The sequence below is a fragment of the Venturia canescens genome, chromosome 9 (assembly GCF_019457755.1).
Source record: "Venturia canescens isolate UGA chromosome 9, ASM1945775v1, whole genome shotgun sequence".
Taxonomy (NCBI): domain Eukaryota; kingdom Metazoa; phylum Arthropoda; class Insecta; order Hymenoptera; family Ichneumonidae; genus Venturia; species Venturia canescens.
The window spans coordinates 16,242,149-16,260,721 of record NC_057429.1 but is presented as its reverse complement, the minus strand read 5'-3'; the positions used below and the strand labels follow the sequence as shown (position 1 = coordinate 16,260,721).

Below are 18,573 nucleotides of genomic sequence, written 5' to 3'. Positions count from 1 at the left end.
GTTATTGCATGAATGATTTTCATGTTTTTTTTTTTAAAGAATATAACAAAGAAATAAAAACACCTGCAAATGTATATAATATTCAGTCACTGCTATTAATTTCACATGTAAATTAACCTAAAATATAACAAAACTGACTTTTTGTTTCGTGGACGAGGTTAAACGTGAATAAAACTTTACTGCGCCTGCTTGAATGAGCTTCGCAGTGGCCGAATATGTTTACGAAAAACTCGGACACCGGATTACGTACGTTGGGTGAAGCAACTTATCTCCTGGCGTGGAGAAAATTCAATTATCATTTTATACTTTTGAAGTTTTTACAATCCTTTTGATCGAATTTTTACATTTAACGTGATGTATTTTCGACCCAACCCCATTATGTGAAGAGTCTGTCACTTTATACCATCAAAAGTTGAACTAAAGACAGTTCAACTTCTTTCAGTTTTTTATATTCAATTGGGCGATCGGTATTCTCAAATTTTTACACACATCCAAATAAAAAATGCTTGCTGGCAGTTCCGAAAATTTTGAAATCTTATTGCAGTATTGAGAGACAGCAGCGCTGCGTACGGACGGATAAGCGCAACATATCTCCAAATTCAATGTGAAATATACCATACTAATATCGGGTAACATAACCTCAATGAAATCAAAACAATTTCGGCAACTCGCTGAATTTATGTACCCTCAAAAAACCATTAGATAGAAACGGTGAATTGTGAATAAATGAATGAAGTCTTTAAGAGTAACGGAAAAAAATTGTTAAGATGACGCCACCGATGGAAAGAATCCAAATATTAGAAACGATTGAGAAGGATATAATCGTCTGTTTACAGAGTGCAGGTACGCTTAAGCCTAAACAATCTTAAAATGACTGCAAAGAAGTCAAACTCAAAAAAACTTGCATTCAGATTTTCTGCATTAAAATTGTCAAAAGACAAACACCTTAAATGAAAGAATCTGAAATTATTAAGCTAGTAAAACGCATTGGTATGATCTTTTAGTCTCACTTAAATTTCCCAACCAAGCTCAAAAAGATGCATATAATTTTTCTTCCTTCGAAATTATCCAATTCCTTGATGATCAACGTTTTCAGTGAATTACATGATTTTCTATGCTTTTTTTTTCATACAAGGTCAAGCTCTGATGGAGTTGAGTAAAGAGAAATCGAGTTTGAAACAAGCAGAGGGTCAAACTCATCAATTCCTGAAAACCCTTAGCCACGTTGAGTCAAAGCTCAGCGAACAGATCAATTATTTGACCCAAGTTTCTACAGGTGAGCAGACAAACCAGAGTTTTTACTATTAATGGGATTGTTTTTTACTTCAGAAAAGCAGTTAAAAATATTTCCATGTGAAATGTGAATCACAGATTTTCCAGAACTCGAATCGTTCAAACATATTTCTGTCTATACATTTTTTTTTTATAAAACAATACTGGAAAAAATTGAGAACCATAAAAGGAACAACAATTATTGACTCTAATCACTTACTTGGGATCGAAACGACCCCATTTGTCATGTGATTCTACCCTGATTTCCAGCAAGCATTGTGTAACAGTGTCGCTCTGTATCGCTTGCTGGAAGTCTCCTCTAGAGAAGTGGGAGTGATTAGGGTTAATATCATGATAGTTGAGCGGATTCTCTTCACCGTTCAAAATTTCAATATTGAATTGTTTTGAGAAAAAGGTGAAAATAAATAAGATCTTCATTGGAGTCATTTTTTGAATATCATAATTTCAGGTCAACCCCATGAAGGATCTGGATACGCAAGTCAAAAAGTATTGCAAATGGCATGGCACAGATTGGAACATGCACGTAGCAGAGTCAACGAATTGGAGCGTTTAAAGAATAAACATCTTTATGGACACTCGAGCATACGATCGAGCCAAGCTCCACCACCTCCTCCTCCTCCGCCGTCCTCGGCTTCCAGTACTCCCATGCAAATGTCTCAAAGTAATATAAGCTCGTAACTTTATTTACATATTTATAAATAATCTTAAATAAATAATTTTTCAATCTGTCTAATGCACTTTTCTATAAACCGAAATCTTCGAATTTCGAGTGACATTATTTTTTCTGCAACTTTTTTTTCGTATACGTTTTTGCACATTCAAGAACACCCCAAAATGGTCGGGTTACATTTTATTCCAAGAATTTTTATACAAATTTCTGAATTTTATGAAATTCATTTGATTCGTTCAAAATTGTTGTCTGTAAAGTGATTGCTACTAGAAAAATTGGAGAAACAACGCGCAATTTGAATGATCGTAAAACAAATCCAGAGGAAAATGAGGTTTTTCGAAAGATACTCTCTTGAGCTTTCTTGATCCATTCAATTGTCATCCTCGCAATTTTTCATTCCATTGGAAAGAAAGAAAAATATTTGACGGTGAAAACACCTTGATTCCTCCTAGTCATAAATAAAAAGTTCCTCAAATCAAACAATGAATTCATTTGAAGGTTGTTTAATTTTACATTGACATTTTTTAATTTATGTTTTTTTAAAGTTAATTTAAGTTTACGTTAAAATTTATTTTTTTCGGAACAAGGGGAAAAGAAAAACCTTATGAGAATACAACAAAAAATTTATTTCTTTTACATTTGTGATGTAGCCAAAACACAACATGGTAGACACAAAAGTTCCGTATTATACACAAAATTGTATCAACCCTAATCACTCATTTGGGATCTAAGCGACCTTATTTGTGACGCTTGTTGGAAAATTCTCCTGGAGAAGTGTGAGTGATTAGGGTTAATTAAAATTTCAAAATTAACTGTTTTTTAAGGATTATTTTAGGTACCTTCGAACACTGGGATACGAGGAAATTTTTCAATGTTTTGTTCAGAGGTTGAGATCGTGGGAAAAAATCGGAAAAATATCAGCGCCAGGTCCGACCTTCATAAATTCAGGCTACAAAGTGATAAAATTGTGAGAAAAATTATCATTGCACGTTATTGAAACCTTTCAGCGATAATGGATTTATGACATTTAAAAACTGTACAGAATGCCACTTTGGATTATCGCATTTTTTTTCAAGACTTAATATCATAGTCGAAATAAAATTAACGTCATCCGCGCATCATTAAACTTACGCTAAAATAATGAAATCGCGACAGAACAGGAAGTTCAGTGCACCCGAAATGACATTTTTAAACCCAAGATCAATGTTCAAAAGATGCAATTTTGCAGTATCATTTTTCCCGAAGCTAAAAATGTCCGGAAATATTGAAAAAGAAACAAATCAACGCTGTCATCGAAATATTGAAATTGGCCTAAAACAGTAAAATCACGACCCGCAGGTGTCAAACATTTTTAAAAATAAAACATTTTTACGAAGGGTTTCAATGGGGTACCATTTTAAACTAAAGATTTCTCCGTGTCCAAAAATACTCCATGAAATTCCGCGTTGCCATCGTTCCTAGAAAAAATAGTCTAAAAAATAATCGCAAAATATAAACAATACTATTTACGTAAATGGCAGAATAATGGCACCCGCAAAAGGAACGAATATTATATCTGCGTCAGACAGGATCTTGCTCTTTCCTAAGGCACGATAGTGTCGTTATTGGTGATGCTACGTTTAACGACAGCTGCGAGGAGCAAACGTGAGCGTTTTTCTTCCTCGAGTTGGCTGGTCAATTGTGACATTTTCGACTGCAAATCAGCAATGTGGTTCTTCAGGGTTTCAACAGTCTCCGAGAGGCTCCTGCGTGCACATACAACGTTTAAGAAACCTTGAATCAATTATTTCCAATTCACGACAATGACGATTAACTGTCTAGTAAAAGAAAAAACAAACAAATATAGTTTTATTTGCAAAAAAAAAACCAATACAAAAATAATTAGATTTTTATAATCAATCCAAATATCAGATTATTTACAACAACAAAATCAATGTAAAATGCTTTTTTACACGTTTTTTCTATCTGGTAGTATTCTTTTTTTGACTTCAGAATTAGTTCGGTGGACAGGAATTTTCTTTCTACATTTTCAATATATTTTTGTGGGGGATTTTTTGTTTTGGATACGTACCTGTTTTCGCACGAAATATAAGTCGTCTCGTTATCCAACAGAGCTGAAATTCATACGCCCTCGTTACATTTCTTATTTTCAAAGGCTCGCTCACTTCCCGGACCCAATTGCTTAATTTTGTCTTGCTTTCTTTTCAGCGTTTCCTCCGACATTCGACCGTGGTATTAGAGTTTGTCGTAATGAATTAACGTTAAATTCTCTATTATAAACTCACGTTCGGAACGTCTCGATGATACGGGCCGCAGGATAAAAAACGGTTTGATAATTATGAAAAATTTTCATTTCGACAGGCTTTTCACTGTGCCGATCCGAAAACTTTGCAAGTTCAACATTAAATATTGCCTTTCAGCTGAATAATCCTAGCTGTTAAAAACCGACTCGAACATTACAATTACAGAAGAACTTTTTGAATTCGAATTTTATCGGATTTTTATAATTTCGATATGTAGATTTTCAAAAAATTCGAATTTTAGTAAAATATAAATAAATGCCTTTTGCAATCAGAACTTTACCGAAATTTCTCAAAAATTTTCACATCCGATGCGATTTTGAGGCTGACACTTGAATTTTATTATTTGGATAAATTCTCATAGCAAAGTATCAATTTTTGTGATGACTTTTTCATACATGTACGATACGGTAACGGTCGACCGGTTGAGCCGAAAGAAAAGTAATAGAAGAAAATACGTGAGACATTTAAAAGCTCATTTAACGAGAGGCCACGTATTTTCAAGAGTTCTTTCACGTGAATTCAGACACGCCCTGTATTTCTGATCAGCTAATTCTGAAGTCATATCGCGGGAAGAGCTGGAATTGCGAGTATCACTCATGCAATGTCGTGCAAAGAAACATTAATTCCAAGACGAAGCGAAAACAAGTAGAAAATCATTTTTCCAATGCTTTGAAACGGTCGAGCGTTTTTTACTCATGCATCGTGCTACGGTCAATCGTCATTCAAAGATTAGTTTAAAAATTTCGATCGTGAAATGGCACCCTCTAATTTCTACAACTGCATTTTAGCCCCTTTTCCGATGTCACTGGAAAAAAAAAATTTTATCACAGGAAGCGCATTATGATATGAAAAATTGTCATTTTTTTCATCCGACAAATGACCTACAAATGGCAGCCACTTCAACTTCACGAGGGAGGGGAAATCGATCAATCTCGAGTACAGATAAACGGTTCGTTTTGACTCGCTCTGCCTACAAAATTCTTCTTTTTAATTCTTTGCGTCAAGAATTAAAAATCTGCGGCGTGTCTAGATCAGAAGTTGAACGCTTTTAATGAAGCAACATTTTATGAGAAACGACCTTCGACTGCACACTTCTTACGCCAATGACGCTGAAGTTTGCAGCGTCGGAGTCCAACGAAATGATCTAAAAAAAGCCTCCAATAATTCTAGTAATTCTCCAATTTCGTTCCATGCCGAATTTGCAATTGGTGATTTTTCAACCTGCACCGATAACTTCGTGGAATAAAAAATTGGTGAATTACAAATGTTTTTTCGTTCATTTCGTTGGACTCCGACGTTGCAAACTTCGGCGTCGTTTTACGTCATCCATATGGGGTCATAATGATCTCGAAGGATCAAACAGAGAATAAAATGTTCACTAACAATAAAAGTTCATCCTTAAAAATCATTCGTCGAAATATAATGAACCATTGGTAAAGCGATTTGAAATTATAAAATGTTTAATTGCATTGATTTGAATGATTGTAAAACAAAAAAAATGAATATTTGTTATCACAGCTACAAAAGTTTACCAGTTTTTAATGTATATTTACACAAAGCCAATGAAATATTTACAATGACAACGAATCAAGTGCCAGAACGATCGAATGTTTTGTTTAGCGAAGACGTCACACTGATTATTGAAAGCCAAATCGCCAAATAAAAAACGTGGCTGTAAAACGAAAAAGCATATTGCTTACCAGAATGCACAGTAAACCTGGCATTGACCTTCAGACAATAACCTTCGATGACCTTCAAAATTATCGCATCATCCTCGAACTGCCGTTCGTCTGTGGTCACAAAAATATTAATTTCATATTTTTTATCAAGTAATATTGGAAATGATGTGTGCGGAGAAAGGCTGGGTTGAAAAATTTCGAAAAGTAGAAAACAGTAGGATATCAAAGTCACTAAAAAATGTCATGACGTCCAAGTATTCAGATTTGACACATTCATACTAGATTAGAAGTAAGTGAAACCGACCAATCTTGAGTACAGAAACGCTACACTTGCCGAGGTCAAACATTTTCTTTTTAATACTTGGCGTCGAGACGCTCCCGCGTCTCTACGATAAATACGTACAAATGTACAGAGACTTGAACAAGTAAAAGAAGTGACTTCAGAATAGTCTTGCTGAAATTGGAAAACGACTGGAATCTCAGTCGATTTATCGATGAATTACGAAGTCTGTGATTAAGAATCATAATTAAATAACCAGTAAGTGATTTAAAGAATTATAAAATCAATAAATTCGAGATGAAAATGTAATTTCCAATGATATTTAACGTAGATGGGTGACAGCTACGTGATCTTTGCACCAACTATATTTTTCGAAAATTCCAAAAGACGAAACTTACGTTAAAATAATAATTTTATTATTATAGAAATATAATCTGTAGAGAACTAACATTTTTATACAATTTTATTATTAAAAAAACGTTTTGACTAGAACGGTGCAACAGCTGCAGCTGCTGTTGATGTCACGCTGTCACTTTTGTTTACAAATTTTAGTGGGGAAAAATGAAAAAATGAACGATAAAAAAGTTCACCAGGATAAAAACGATAGTTTTGTAAAAACCGAGAAAAAAACGTGGCGAAGCAAACGAACGACAAAACATGACCAAAAGGTCGAATTGACGTCACATGCTGGGAACATACATTGAATATGCAGCGTTCTCAAACGTTACAAATTCATTTGTCGTGTAATTCGAATGATTTTTCATCACATATTTTTCAATATTTCAGCCGATTTTCAACGGTAAGGTTCAAAAATTAAAATACGTATGTATTCTTGGATATCCACGAAATACAGCGATCGATTTTTTTTGCGAAATCTTCGATATAACTAATGAAAAAATTCAATAACTTTTCATGTGTGTACGACTTTCATGTGCCAGAGTGATAACTGTCAGAGAAAAGTCGCTGTTCAATAATTAATTTTCTGCCAAACTACACGGCAACTAGCGTCCATATTTTGCAAATCTATCCAGTACATTTTCACTTTTGCCTACAAAAAATATCGCGTAATCTTGGACAGCGAATATTTATCCATCTACCTTAATGTTTGGAAAACATTAGGACGAACTATGGTTCCATGGACAAAAGCTCAACGAGTCGTGAAATCAGCTGATGTTTTGTAATAACGAGGGATAAAAAGGGAAGGAATTCGTGTGAATAGAGGAAAAAATACCCACTAAGCGTACGTGGACTCCTGACGGATTCTGCGCTATCACTTTTCCCATAAATCTTGAGCGAATACAGAGGCGGCGCCGGTCGTAAAGAAGCTAAGCTCCACGGTGTCTTAATCCCGGGTGACGAACAGTGTTCCACTCCCGATTGATGGCTCTTTCCGTTCGACTGATTGCTCATCTGTTATAAATCAATTTCCCTTTACAATCTTGGAGTATAAACAATCACCTAAGAAATGGCTGAAAAGGCGACACTTGCCGATTCAATTCAAAGTCTAACTTTCAAAAAACGATTATCAAGTTTCTAAAATTATCGTTGAAAAAATTATCAACATCTTCTTCTTAAATATATTTTAAAAAATGTTTCAAACCTAAATAAAAAAACGCGTGAAGATTAAAAATTGTTACGCCCGGTACAGAGGCGTTGTCTTGTCAGTTTTGCCGATCACCAAATCCGTAATATCGGTACACAGTTTTCGTTCGTTACGTATAATCGGGAGATGGGGGGTTAGTACGAAAAATGTCACAGCAAAAGCATACTTCTCACAACATGGCTGTGGATCGTAGTAAAGCATATTCGAGATAAAAAAAAAAAAAAATAAAGATAAAGAAAAAGAAAAAAACGAGAGTGAGACATTAGTAGCGAAACAGTTACGCCCAAACTCGTTGAGTATAAAATCAAATACATAGTGTGGCACGCGTCAGATAAAGTATCCCCGATATCCCAAAAAATAGATTTCGAAAAAACGTGTATCTCCAACGGAAGTGAATCGGCATTGACGCGAATCTTCAGAAGCTCGCAGCTCGTCCTTAAGCCGCAAGCCTCAGCAGGAACCTTAGCGAATCCCTTCGAAATAATTGCGCCGTATTCGAAACTCAAATACTCCAAGAATTCGAACGCGGTGATCCGAAGGGTACGACGGAAGTCGTACCAGAAGGATTTTCAAAGGAGAGCCTAAAATCGACCTTTTCTCTGCCAGTGTGCCGAGCAACTTCCGTTGGACAGACGTTAATCCAAGAAAACTCCGTTTTGAGGATACCGGTTTTCAGGTGGTACGCATCACTTTGTTGATGTGGAAAATAAATAAATGAAAACAGCCATGCCATGGAAGCTTGCCTTGTTCCGTGATGGTGGATATTCCCGGTATGTTTTTCTTGAGCCACCAGTGGGCGTACAATCCGGAAGTGTAAGTTGTTGCTTCGGGTTGTGGTTCGAGGCGACAAATTTGAGTAGTTTTTTTGTTGTCAAATCGCGGCTGTCTATGGGTTCGGTTGAACAAATTTTGATGCGCGACGGGTATCGGCTGAGTGGAACGTTTACGATTTGCGTTGTCGAATACCAATCTCGGTGGGGTGAGGCGAACTTTGCTCTCGTTTTTCTGTGGAGGTTCTTCCGCTATTCGGGAGTCATTCTGCGCGACGTTGGATCGAAAGTCGTCCGAACTTTTGGTCGGATCGACAGAATTTTTGGCGTCGACTTTAACGCCGTCGCCCTCGTCCCGCCGACGAGTTTTTTTCGTCGAGCGGGCGACGTGGCACGAAACTCGATCATTTTCAGAGGAAAGTTCGAGGCGGAGGCCGACCTCGGTGTTTTTATGACGAGCACCGTCTTTTTGAACCGGGGACCAGTGGTCGCGCAGGTTTAAATAATTTCCGCCAATTTCCGGCTGAGTGAGCGAGCTTCCGACGATCATTTCGTCGCGAAGAATAAAACTGTTGCTCGCTTCGGACAGACGGCTCGACCTCGGGGTCGAGCCAAAGGGCGAGCTGCAGATGCACTGGTGCTCGAAGTTGCGCTCGTCGCTTTCGCTGTCACTTTGGCAAACGGCGTTTGTCGCCTTTTCCGTTGGGCCCGGACGAGGAGAGTATTTGTAACAGGAATTGAGGTCCGACGAATTGAAGCGATAACTGTCGGCCATCCCCGAGTCCAGAGAATGTTGGCTGGCGGCCACGTCGGGCTGGAGGTATTCAGCGACGGTGCTGCTGCTGCTCGACGTTAATCTCGAACGGAAAGTTCGAGGTTCGCAGTCGAGGTTGACCTCGATCGAACCCGAATGCCGCCACCCTGGTGACAGATCGATACGCGGGAGATCGACTTCGTGAGCAGTCATCGATCCAAGGAACTCGCTGTTTCTCATCGCATCGCTCCAGTGCTCGAATTGGTCGGACTCGTTTCCGAGATCGTCGTCCTGGTCCCTCAAACTCATTCGGGGCAGCAGCACATCGATCCCGGGAAATTTGTGAAGGTTCTTTTGAGCTATTTCAGCGCCCTTAAGATCTGGCAAACTCCTGCAAGTCTCGTGACTACCGTGGACAGCATTCTCGTGTGGTTTCGAGCCCCCGAGGCTCGCCGTTGAGCTCGCTTGTGGCGGACGTCCGAAATCATCCAAATCATATCGAACGTCCAGCAACAACGTTGACTTCATTAACGAACGATTTTTCGTTGCTTCCCCTATTCCCTCCTCCTCACTCGACTCCGTCAAACTACTGTTTATCGGATAAACCGTGTAGGTCACCGTGCACTTACGCATTTTTACACCCCTCAAATCTGGCTTATAAACGTATTGAAGATACAACAGTTTCTTCATCAATTCCGGGCTTAACAATTTTTTTCTCACCAATCTCGCGTAAAAACGAGAGAGACGATTAAACGGATGCTTCGTGACACTCACGTGCGAGGCGCTCGGCGACCTCACCGGACTCGCGATGCTCTGCTCCTGGCTCAGAAGATCCATCCACTGTTGACGCTCTTCCTTGCTTGGGCACATCACCACTATACTCTCGATCATAGGACCTTCAAAACAACAACGATTATGTATTTCGCCTTTCGTCGATCTCCTTTTGCAAGAGAGTACCAGCGCGTCTAGGACAAAGCTTGGGGAATATGTGCGAATCGAAAAATATCGGTCAACTCATTAATTACATGGATCACAAAGTAAACAAAAAAAAATAAACGTTTTATGAATGCCAAACAACGAAGATTTTGAAAAAATTTGATGCTGTCGAAAGTACAACTATAATTGATGGAAATGGATAAGTGTGTAATACAAAAAACTAAAAATATTTTACAAAATAAGACTCGTTGAGAAGAATGCAATTTGAAAAATCGTCGAAAATTCGAACGAAAAGTGTTTTTCGTGAAAGATTTACAGATTATTTGAAGTAATTACCTGATATTTCAAATGCGTTCCTCACATCATCTGTATCTGCGACAGTTACGACATCGATTCCAGTCAGTGGTAATTTTCCCTTCAAAACATTGAATATTCGATTACAAAATGATGGATAATAAACAATTGTAACGATGAATTATTGTAATAGAATGTACTTCGTAAACGAAGGAACTCATTCTTGGGCTCGTACTCAAGACGAGCAAATTCATTGGGAAGAGAACAAAATATCGATCCCTTCTTTCGGCACCGACGACCAGCGTAACCGGGCCCACGTGAAGAATTTCTCCGAGTGTGTTCAACTCCTCACCCTCCCAACCTTTTATTCCTCCTGTTAGCACGTGGAGAGCCAGCTCTCTTTGTTTTCTTATTGACGCGCAGCGTTCCTGCCACAATAGAAACGATTCGAAATAAGCTATTATTGAAATCGAATTTGGAAAGTTGGAAATAAAAAATAGGGAATAAAATTAGAGAACCGAAATTTCCCTGTAAACGCAAACACTGCGTTGCGTGTCGCCGCGATCCGGATGATTCTTCTCCGTATGCCTCTCCAATTCCTGCAACATCGCGGAATATTTATCCAGTCTACGGAATGGTTTGCTTAGGCCAGTCGTCATAACCAAAATTCCGGGTGTCACGGCCCCGCTCCGTTCCATGAATCCGTTCAACTCATCCCTGAAACCGAGATTTAATTTGTACTCAAGTCTACCGAAAAAAAAAATCATTACAATAATGCAATACGAAATAAAATTTTTGTTGGAAAGTGAAAAAAAAATTGTATGAGGTATACAAAAATAAAGTTCACCTGTATTGGTCCAATATGCAAACAGCTTGAGGATGTCCATTGCAATAAGTTGTGTGAACGGTTTTCAGTCTCGGTGCCAACATTAGGAACAGGTTGCCCACTCTAGCGTCCGGTCCCTGAGCAATCGTTGCCTCGAGATTGCTCAAAAGACGCTGATGCGTCTCCAGCACATCGTATATATTACCGACTAATTGCTTGTACTCTTTTTTGTTCAGTCTGGAATAGGATATTAGAGAGAAAACATATTTATTCATAGAGAATTTGGGAAAAAAAGAAAGTCGAATTGAATCAAAGGTTCATTAAAAGTTTGAAAGTCTTTCAGATTGTTTTTCTCTCTTAGACAATTGTGAAAATATAAAAAAATACTTTGATATTCAATTTACAGCATTGAGTTGACTCTAATCATTGCCGCTTGGCGGGTTCATTTGAAAAAGAGATATGATGAAAATTCCCGACTCACATATTTGTGGATTCAAGCGGTTGTAGAAAATTGTTAGCGAGGCCTTGTAATTCAGCGACATTTGCTTTTTCCGAGTCCACCAAATCTTTGAGTACAATATCACGATTCAACCTCAAATCTTTAACCGGTGACTCTTGGCTCTTTTCGGGTGATGACTTCACAGACGAATGAGCAGTTTCTGTAAAAATAATTACTCTGAATGTAAATTTGTTTTTGGTGACATTACCATTACCATAAAGTTAATCAATTTTAGCAATTTATTCGCCTCCTTACCGCTGCTTTGACATTCTTTGACATAATTCGATGGAAACCAGGCTGTCTTGTCATTCAATGTGCCCTCCCACCAGCCACCCTCAACCATTTGTGTCACGGTTATAACATCGCCCTTCCTGAAACAGAGCTATTCCATAGGCGATTAGTTAGTAATTCAACATCGATTAAAATTTACAAATGAATGAAAAAGTAGGGGTTGAGGATTTATTAATTCCTATTGAAGTAACACCCTAATCGACGATCAATAACAGGTAACATGAAATAAATTTGAGATGCGAGTTAGTTGGATTCCAATTCCGTTACACTAACACGGCTTCATAATCTCCATGAGTCACAAAAGCTGAATCAATTTTATTTTTGTTTTTTTTTGTCTTCTATCGCATGTTCAAATAAATTGTTGTTTCCAGAATAGTGAGTAAATTTTCATAATACAACTTAGGTGAGGGCTCAGAGATTACATTTGACAAAAAAAATTATTTATTCAAGTAATTATGAAAATTTATGACAGTACTTATTTATTGTCACAATACAATGATGTAAATTTTGATGGCACGTGTTTTTTCGCGATCGATTTATACTTATCAGGATCGATTGATTTACAAATTCAATGCAACTGGTGGAATATAGCTAATAATTAATTGAGAGTTTATTCATGAAATATTTTCAGAAGTGTTGAACCAATGAATTTTGAGGTTATAGATGTGAATTCGAAATATTATTCAACACTTACCTCGTCGTTGTTCTTTCCCTTGAAGGAAAACAAGGCTGTCACAATTTTCGGAGAATCTGATTTTGACATTTTGCCACGATCCTGACCGACTCTCGGGAAATAGGTTAAAGATAAAAAAGGAATAAAAAAAAGCACTCATACACATGCACACTAGCGAAGAGAAAAAAGGAAAAAAATGCCATAGGGTTTCTACAGTTTCTATCTGTCACTGGGAGTTCCACTGTTTTCAAGGTTCAATCTTGCCAGGTTTATTTATAAATGCATCGTCTCATTCGCGCAGAGACGATGCACGCGTTACTTTCATTCATTAGTCAAATTCTACGCGTCCCACGGCCCTGAATCTCGAGACCAAAAATGGAAACGCAAAAAACGATCATTTCCAAGGAATTTCACATTTTTCTCTCACACGTACTTCCGCTTGTTTTATATATACTCTTTATTGGTCGCCCCGCAAAGGGGAATCTTCGCAAAAATAAACTCGCGCACAAATTTGTAGGTTATCTGCGACGGCGCCTCAATGACGGCTATATTTATATTTACTAGGGTGTGCAGGAAAAAAACGATGTTTTTTTTCCTTTGCAGGAAAATTCTTTCACGCCTCATCGACATATTGGTGAGTGGAGAATGATAAAAAAATCCAAGAATTTCAACGGTAACACGAGAAAGTACTACAAGTCTGGATTTTCTATATATTTTGTAAATTTACAATAGATGTGATTTTTTACAAATTCCTGGGCTAGGTCTATTAAAGTATTTCTTACAACAAAATAACCAATTATATTAATATTTGACGATAACCATGATTGATAAAATATTGCTCCAGAAATCCCATCGCGAATCTTAAACAACTCTGATATCCTGAAGTTTTAATGCACGTGTTACAACAAAGATCGATTCGTCGAAATATTTTGGTCCATTTTAAATCGATCTGTCAGTAGTAGTCCCAGGATTCATTGACGGATCATTTGACAGTTGGTGTGGATAAAACAAAAAATAAATAAAACACTTTCCAAAAATCAAAATCCATTTTGTGAGTGATTATTATTCACTTCGTTTTCTTCGATCAAAGCGTTTCTGGAGATTTCCTAGAGAAGGTATAAAAATACATGAAACATGCAATTAAATAATGAATAACACGAGCAATTAAGAATAAACCAGTTGAAAATTAACATGGTATCTCACCGCCTCTATAGCCGTCTCGTAATCCAGTTCACACTGTATTATCAAAGGATCCTTTGAATCCAAGACACGTGCCTTTTGAGCGCCTCCCCGGGAAGGGCCGTCCTGACCTTCTGAATCAACTTCCGGTCGGAGAGTTGTTTTCATTTTCAGTCGAATTTCTCGATTCTTAGCTTCTATTACTTTTTCTCTCCGAGTTTCTCTATCTAAAAACTGTTTGAAATAAAATGATAATTTGGAACTCAGTTTTATCCTGGGACTAGAGAATAACTGGGTAGCGAATTTACCGCGGTTAATAAAAGTTTGTCGTTCTTCTGGTTAATCGTCAGCGCTTCGGAAAATTCCAATAGGTAAGTAGTGCCATTTTTTCCAGCTACCGCTACGAGGCGCCCCTGTTCGTGGGGTCTCATGCACGTCAAAGCCTCATCGCAAACCTAACAAACGTGACGTTTTATTGAATAACCCAAACTAACGTGTTTATAAAATTTATGGCCTTGCATGATTTTCTTTCATTTTTATTTTAAGGAATTGTTCTATTCAAACTTATTAGTAAAAAAAAATAGCGGTTGAGAATATTAAAAACAAAAATTATTCCAAAATTGAAACCGTAAAACTGCAATCTCAGTACCAAATCTTAGTGTTGCATGCATATTGTACGCTAAGAATGTTTAAACTGTTCATTTTTCCACCTTGATACTCAAAACGGGAGAATCTTGTTGAACAATTAAATCCCACACGTCGAGAGTACCGTCAATTTTCGTAAGAAAAAAAACTGAAAACCGCGTCGCACTCCATGCGCCACCAGTAAGAAGATCGCGGTGACCGCTGCAAAACGAGTTCCGATTGACTTACGATATTAAAAGTAGCCTGTCAAAAATCATAGAATCGAAATTCAAGTGTTGAAACGCCAGTTGAGAGTATGGAGTATGGATCAGCAACCTAACCTCACCTCGAATTTTCAAAGTAGATATTTTTCGACACGTTTAGACTGATTACAGAAAATTTCCATCAGAGTCCACGCAGGACGATGGCAAAATGAGTTGACAGAACTTTTTTATTCTCGGGGGATTCCTGTCGACGAATTTTACTTACGAAATTTGAGACTATCTCTCTCGCACTCAAGGTGCCGAAATATCGACTGATCCGTACTCTTCCCCCAACGAAGGGCCGCGCTCGTACGTATGAGAAGGCGAGGAGGGAGTGAGGCGGTGGGGGGGGTGTCGATTGGAAGGCACGTCAAAAGCATTATAGCGAGAACAGTTACGCCGCAACAATCGAGGGATAAAAATGAAGTGCGGAGGGAAAAGTGCGATGGGAAGTGAAAAAAAATTGAACGGGTGGAACAAAAATGAGAAGGGAATAGAAATAACGAGAAATGTATTTTAGCCAGATAAAACCTGAGAAATGAGATATGATTTGTGAATGTGTTATGAAAAAATCGATTCGAAAAAAAAGGAAAGATGGGTTTTTTTCATTCTTACGGAGTCCAAGCGATGGAAGACTCTCTACAATCCTCGGACCATATTCTCGCGGTCCAATCACCGACGGTCAAAAAATTTTTCACGAATATGGGATTTCTCTCGACGCTAATAACCGGCCCGTACTGCACTTTGAATCTGGTAGCAATTTTTTCACCCGGAGTTTTTCCTTTCCGGTTGCCGGAAATGACCATACCTGTTCGAGTTTTCACGAGTCCGCGTCCATTATACATTTTCAATTTGTTTTTCGTACGACACTCGGGGAAAAAAAAGAGAGTACCATTTTCTAGGCCGCACATGAAGCGCGTGCCGATCGACGGCTCGAATTGCAGGGCTGACACTCCTATGGCCCGATTTATATCTTGTTCCTCGGGCTTCGTCAAGTCAATAACCAAGTTGTCCGTCGGAGTTTGTATCTTTCTAGTGTCCCACCACTTGACCTTGAAATTAGTAGCAGCAATTATTAGCTCAAGTGAAATTGACCCCAGGATCAATAAAACTCGTTATTGGTCATTTTCGACGCCTCCATTTCCCTTGGCACTTTTTATCGTCTGGAAACTTTGTTCCTCACGAAAATTTGACAGGTGACCTGTCATCGCAGAAAAATACCTGGCCATCTTTGGAAGCACTGAAAAACTCGGTTCCAGTCTTCGAATTAATCCAAAGAACTTTGTCGCACGGATCGCGATGGCTGTCCTCGATTAAGCTCGTTTCAACGGGCTCCGAACCTCTCCTGATGTCCCAGAAAGCTACTTGTCCAGACATCAAGCCACTGACGAGTGTGTTGCTGTCTTTCGGGCTGTACTCAATCGTAAAAATCGGGCATTGCGGTTTCAGTGTTAAAAAAGGGTTGTTCGGGTTTTCTGGAAAAATCCTCCACTCGACGGTGGATGGAATCAGTTACGGAGAATCTCCGATTCCGAGACACTCTTGACGAAATATTATCGAATAAAATTTACCTACGTCCCAGATGTACGAGCAGGGACTGTAATTTTTGGCCTTTTTGAAATCGGTGTTGCAGTAACTGACGGCCAACCTTGTGCCTTGGTCGGGTGACCAAGAGAGGTGGGTGATCGGACGTTTGAGAGGCGCCAAATCGCGATAAACGTTCACTGTACGAGAATAAGTTCGCTGCACCAATGGGGCTGGCTCGGTGTCCTGAAAATACTGTTCGTATATGTTGCAAGCGTTGTTTTGAAGTATGCAGTGTTCCATCGGCTTCGTGAAATGGAAAATAAAAAAACAATAAGAAACATTTCTGTCAAGAAAACAATCTGCTCGAACGATCTTTTTGTAGGTTATACTCAAACGTCATTACTTACCGGCAATAATTGCAGCATGGTGTGAATATACAATTCATCTTTCTCTATTTTCCGTCTGTATCTTACGGTCTGTTCTAAATCGTGCATATTTATGTCCTTGGGCCAGCCACCCTCCACGTGATGTAAACCGGACTCCTTGAAGGTCGCTGTTGTTGTGTTTATCTGCGAATATAGTGAGATGAAACCAACGAACTTTGCGGACTGCCTTCAGCTCGTGTTGAAAACCCAGCGACTTATTTCATAGTTTCCAGATTTTTGGGAGATTGGCTCTATTGTTTTATTGAGAGTATGCAACAGCAACGAATTCAACGTTTTAATTTGTTGGCACCAGTTAAAATACAGTTTGACCGATTACAAAAAAGTTCTGGATTTCTTTTTTAAATGTGCGGTTGTATCTTTTGATAATCATGAGTATGAGAATGACAGATTGTAATATCGAAAGTAACATTTTTCCGCAGGGTTTAACAGATTGCAGAAAAGCTCGGTTAAAAGGTAGGTGGGTGAATATTTGCTATTCTAGATTACGCGATTCATCAATTCCTCGGGGTCACAGTACAGGAATAAATTATCGAAGCTTATTCATATTATTTATTAGTTTTATTAGTGTATAGTATCACATACAGACAATTATAAACTTATTCTAGTATGAAACTTAGAACCTAAAAATTTGGCAGCTATAACTTTCAGACCTAGCATCGTTTCCTGTTCAGAAGTTTATTTACACTGAGGAAAAGAAACCATTATTGATCCAATAGCATTCATATTATTGAACTTGAAAAAAAAAATAAAAATTACGCGAACTTGCCCCTTTTTTGTTACGTGAAGTCCTATGAACCTATATAATTATTTTTTTATTAAAGAAATTTAAAAAACAGTTCGAAACGCGACCACTCCTTGTAAAAAATCTCTGACAGCGAACTCGCTTCCATAAATGTCGCTATACCGCGATTCCAGAAATGTTATTGAATCAACTTTTTTATGCAGGGTAGGATGACAGGTTTAACAGGACTCACGTGAGTCGAAGTAGGTCGAGATCCATACGTTGGGATAATATTAATCAATTGGTATCTCGGGAAGTGATAAATTTGTAAAAATAAATTGAAATCTCAATTGCTTTTAGTCATTCCTTCGTTTTACCTCGTGTGATGAATAACTTTTGCTGCACTGTGTTCCTTCAGTTACCGGATCAATTCTGACGAACTCGTGCATCAGCGAAGCGTTCGGTTTTATGTCAACTTCTAACGCGTCATTTTCTTCGAAGTTGCACCATTTTCCGAATTGCATTCGATGCTTGACGTACACTTGCTCGGTCTCCATCACTTTGCCCAATTATTTTATTTTCCTTCTTTCACAATATTTTTCACCGCGATAAATACGCCCTCAATTTCCCCACCGAAGAGTCAAAACTTTTAATAATAATGGCATCCCTGGAACTGTTTGGTCGATGATTTCCTCGACAACCTACCCATTTTGCTACGGCAACCCGAGCAGCCATGCGATCGTCCTATCCCCTCTTAGTCCAGCAGCCACCTTGGCGTAAGTTCTATTCTCGAGACCCAGTCCCTGACCAATTTTATTACAAGTTGTTTCGACCTACAGAAATGTAGGCTTGAGTTTTTCCAAAAATCCGAGCTGCATTTTGACAATAACGAATTATTGAAAATTCGATTTTTTCTAATCAACTTTTTTTGGAAAGCATCAT

At 38.2% G+C, this 18,573-nt stretch overlaps 3 protein-coding genes and 1 long non-coding RNA gene across 7 annotated transcripts; 2 read left to right on the top strand and 2 right to left on the bottom strand.

Annotated features, from left to right (window-relative positions):
- The first annotated feature begins 570 nt into the window (after positions 1-570).
- Positions 571-2,021, top strand: MED11 (mediator complex subunit 11). Its single transcript, XM_043428348.1, has 3 exons — positions 571-843; positions 1,136-1,276; positions 1,742-2,021. Exons 1-3 carry the CDS (start codon positions 768-770, stop codon positions 1,969-1,971), a joined length of 447 nt encoding a protein of 148 aa, XP_043284283.1. The 5' UTR covers positions 571-767; the 3' UTR covers positions 1,972-2,021.
- A 547-nt stretch (positions 2,022-2,568) lies between these two features.
- Positions 2,569-13,271, bottom strand: LOC122415828 (Rho-type guanine nucleotide exchange factor). Of its 3 annotated transcripts, XM_043428335.1 has the most exons (12): positions 12,893-13,270; positions 12,163-12,289; positions 11,890-12,067; positions 11,430-11,645; positions 11,101-11,299; positions 10,783-11,010; positions 10,625-10,703; positions 10,127-10,248; positions 7,461-7,635; positions 5,967-6,056; positions 4,035-4,077; positions 2,569-3,708 (listed from the first exon to the last, which is right to left on the bottom strand). In XM_043428335.1, exons 1-12 carry the CDS (start codon positions 12,959-12,961, stop codon positions 3,546-3,548), a joined length of 1,689 nt encoding a protein of 562 aa, XP_043284270.1. In that variant the 5' UTR covers positions 12,962-13,270; the 3' UTR covers positions 2,569-3,545. The 3 variants fall into 3 exon arrangements, 2 of the variants coding, with proteins under 2 accessions (XP_043284270.1, XP_043284271.1); XM_043428336.1 differs by lacking the exon at positions 4,035-4,077 and having other exon boundaries at positions 3,662-3,708; positions 12,893-13,271; XR_006261988.1 differs by lacking the exons at positions 2,569-3,708; positions 4,035-4,077; positions 10,127-10,248; ... (5 more) ...; positions 12,163-12,289; positions 12,893-13,270 and adding an exon at positions 8,572-10,120.
- Positions 13,272-13,558: 287 nt separating this feature from the next.
- Positions 13,559-18,490, bottom strand: Dnai2 (dynein, axonemal, intermediate chain 2). 2 transcript variants are annotated; one of them, XM_043428334.1, is made up of 10 exons: positions 18,009-18,487; positions 16,872-17,033; positions 16,509-16,767; positions 16,159-16,412; positions 15,830-15,989; positions 15,553-15,745; positions 14,761-14,896; positions 14,359-14,505; positions 14,075-14,284; positions 13,559-13,977 (listed from the first exon to the last, which is right to left on the bottom strand). In XM_043428334.1, the coding sequence occupies exons 1-10, from the start codon at positions 18,186-18,188 to the stop codon at positions 13,909-13,911; spliced, it is 1,770 nt and encodes a 589-aa protein (XP_043284269.1). In that variant the 5' UTR covers positions 18,189-18,487; the 3' UTR covers positions 13,559-13,908. The 2 variants fall into 2 exon arrangements, with proteins under 2 accessions (XP_043284269.1, XP_043284268.1); XM_043428333.1 differs by having other exon boundaries at positions 15,553-15,989; positions 18,009-18,490.
- LOC122415840 (uncharacterized) lies at positions 14,890-16,822 on the top strand. The gene is made up of 2 exons (XR_006261990.1): positions 14,890-15,690; positions 16,134-16,822. It is a non-coding gene; the product is annotated as an uncharacterized lncRNA (long non-coding RNA).
- Positions 18,491-18,573: the final 83 nt, after the last annotated feature.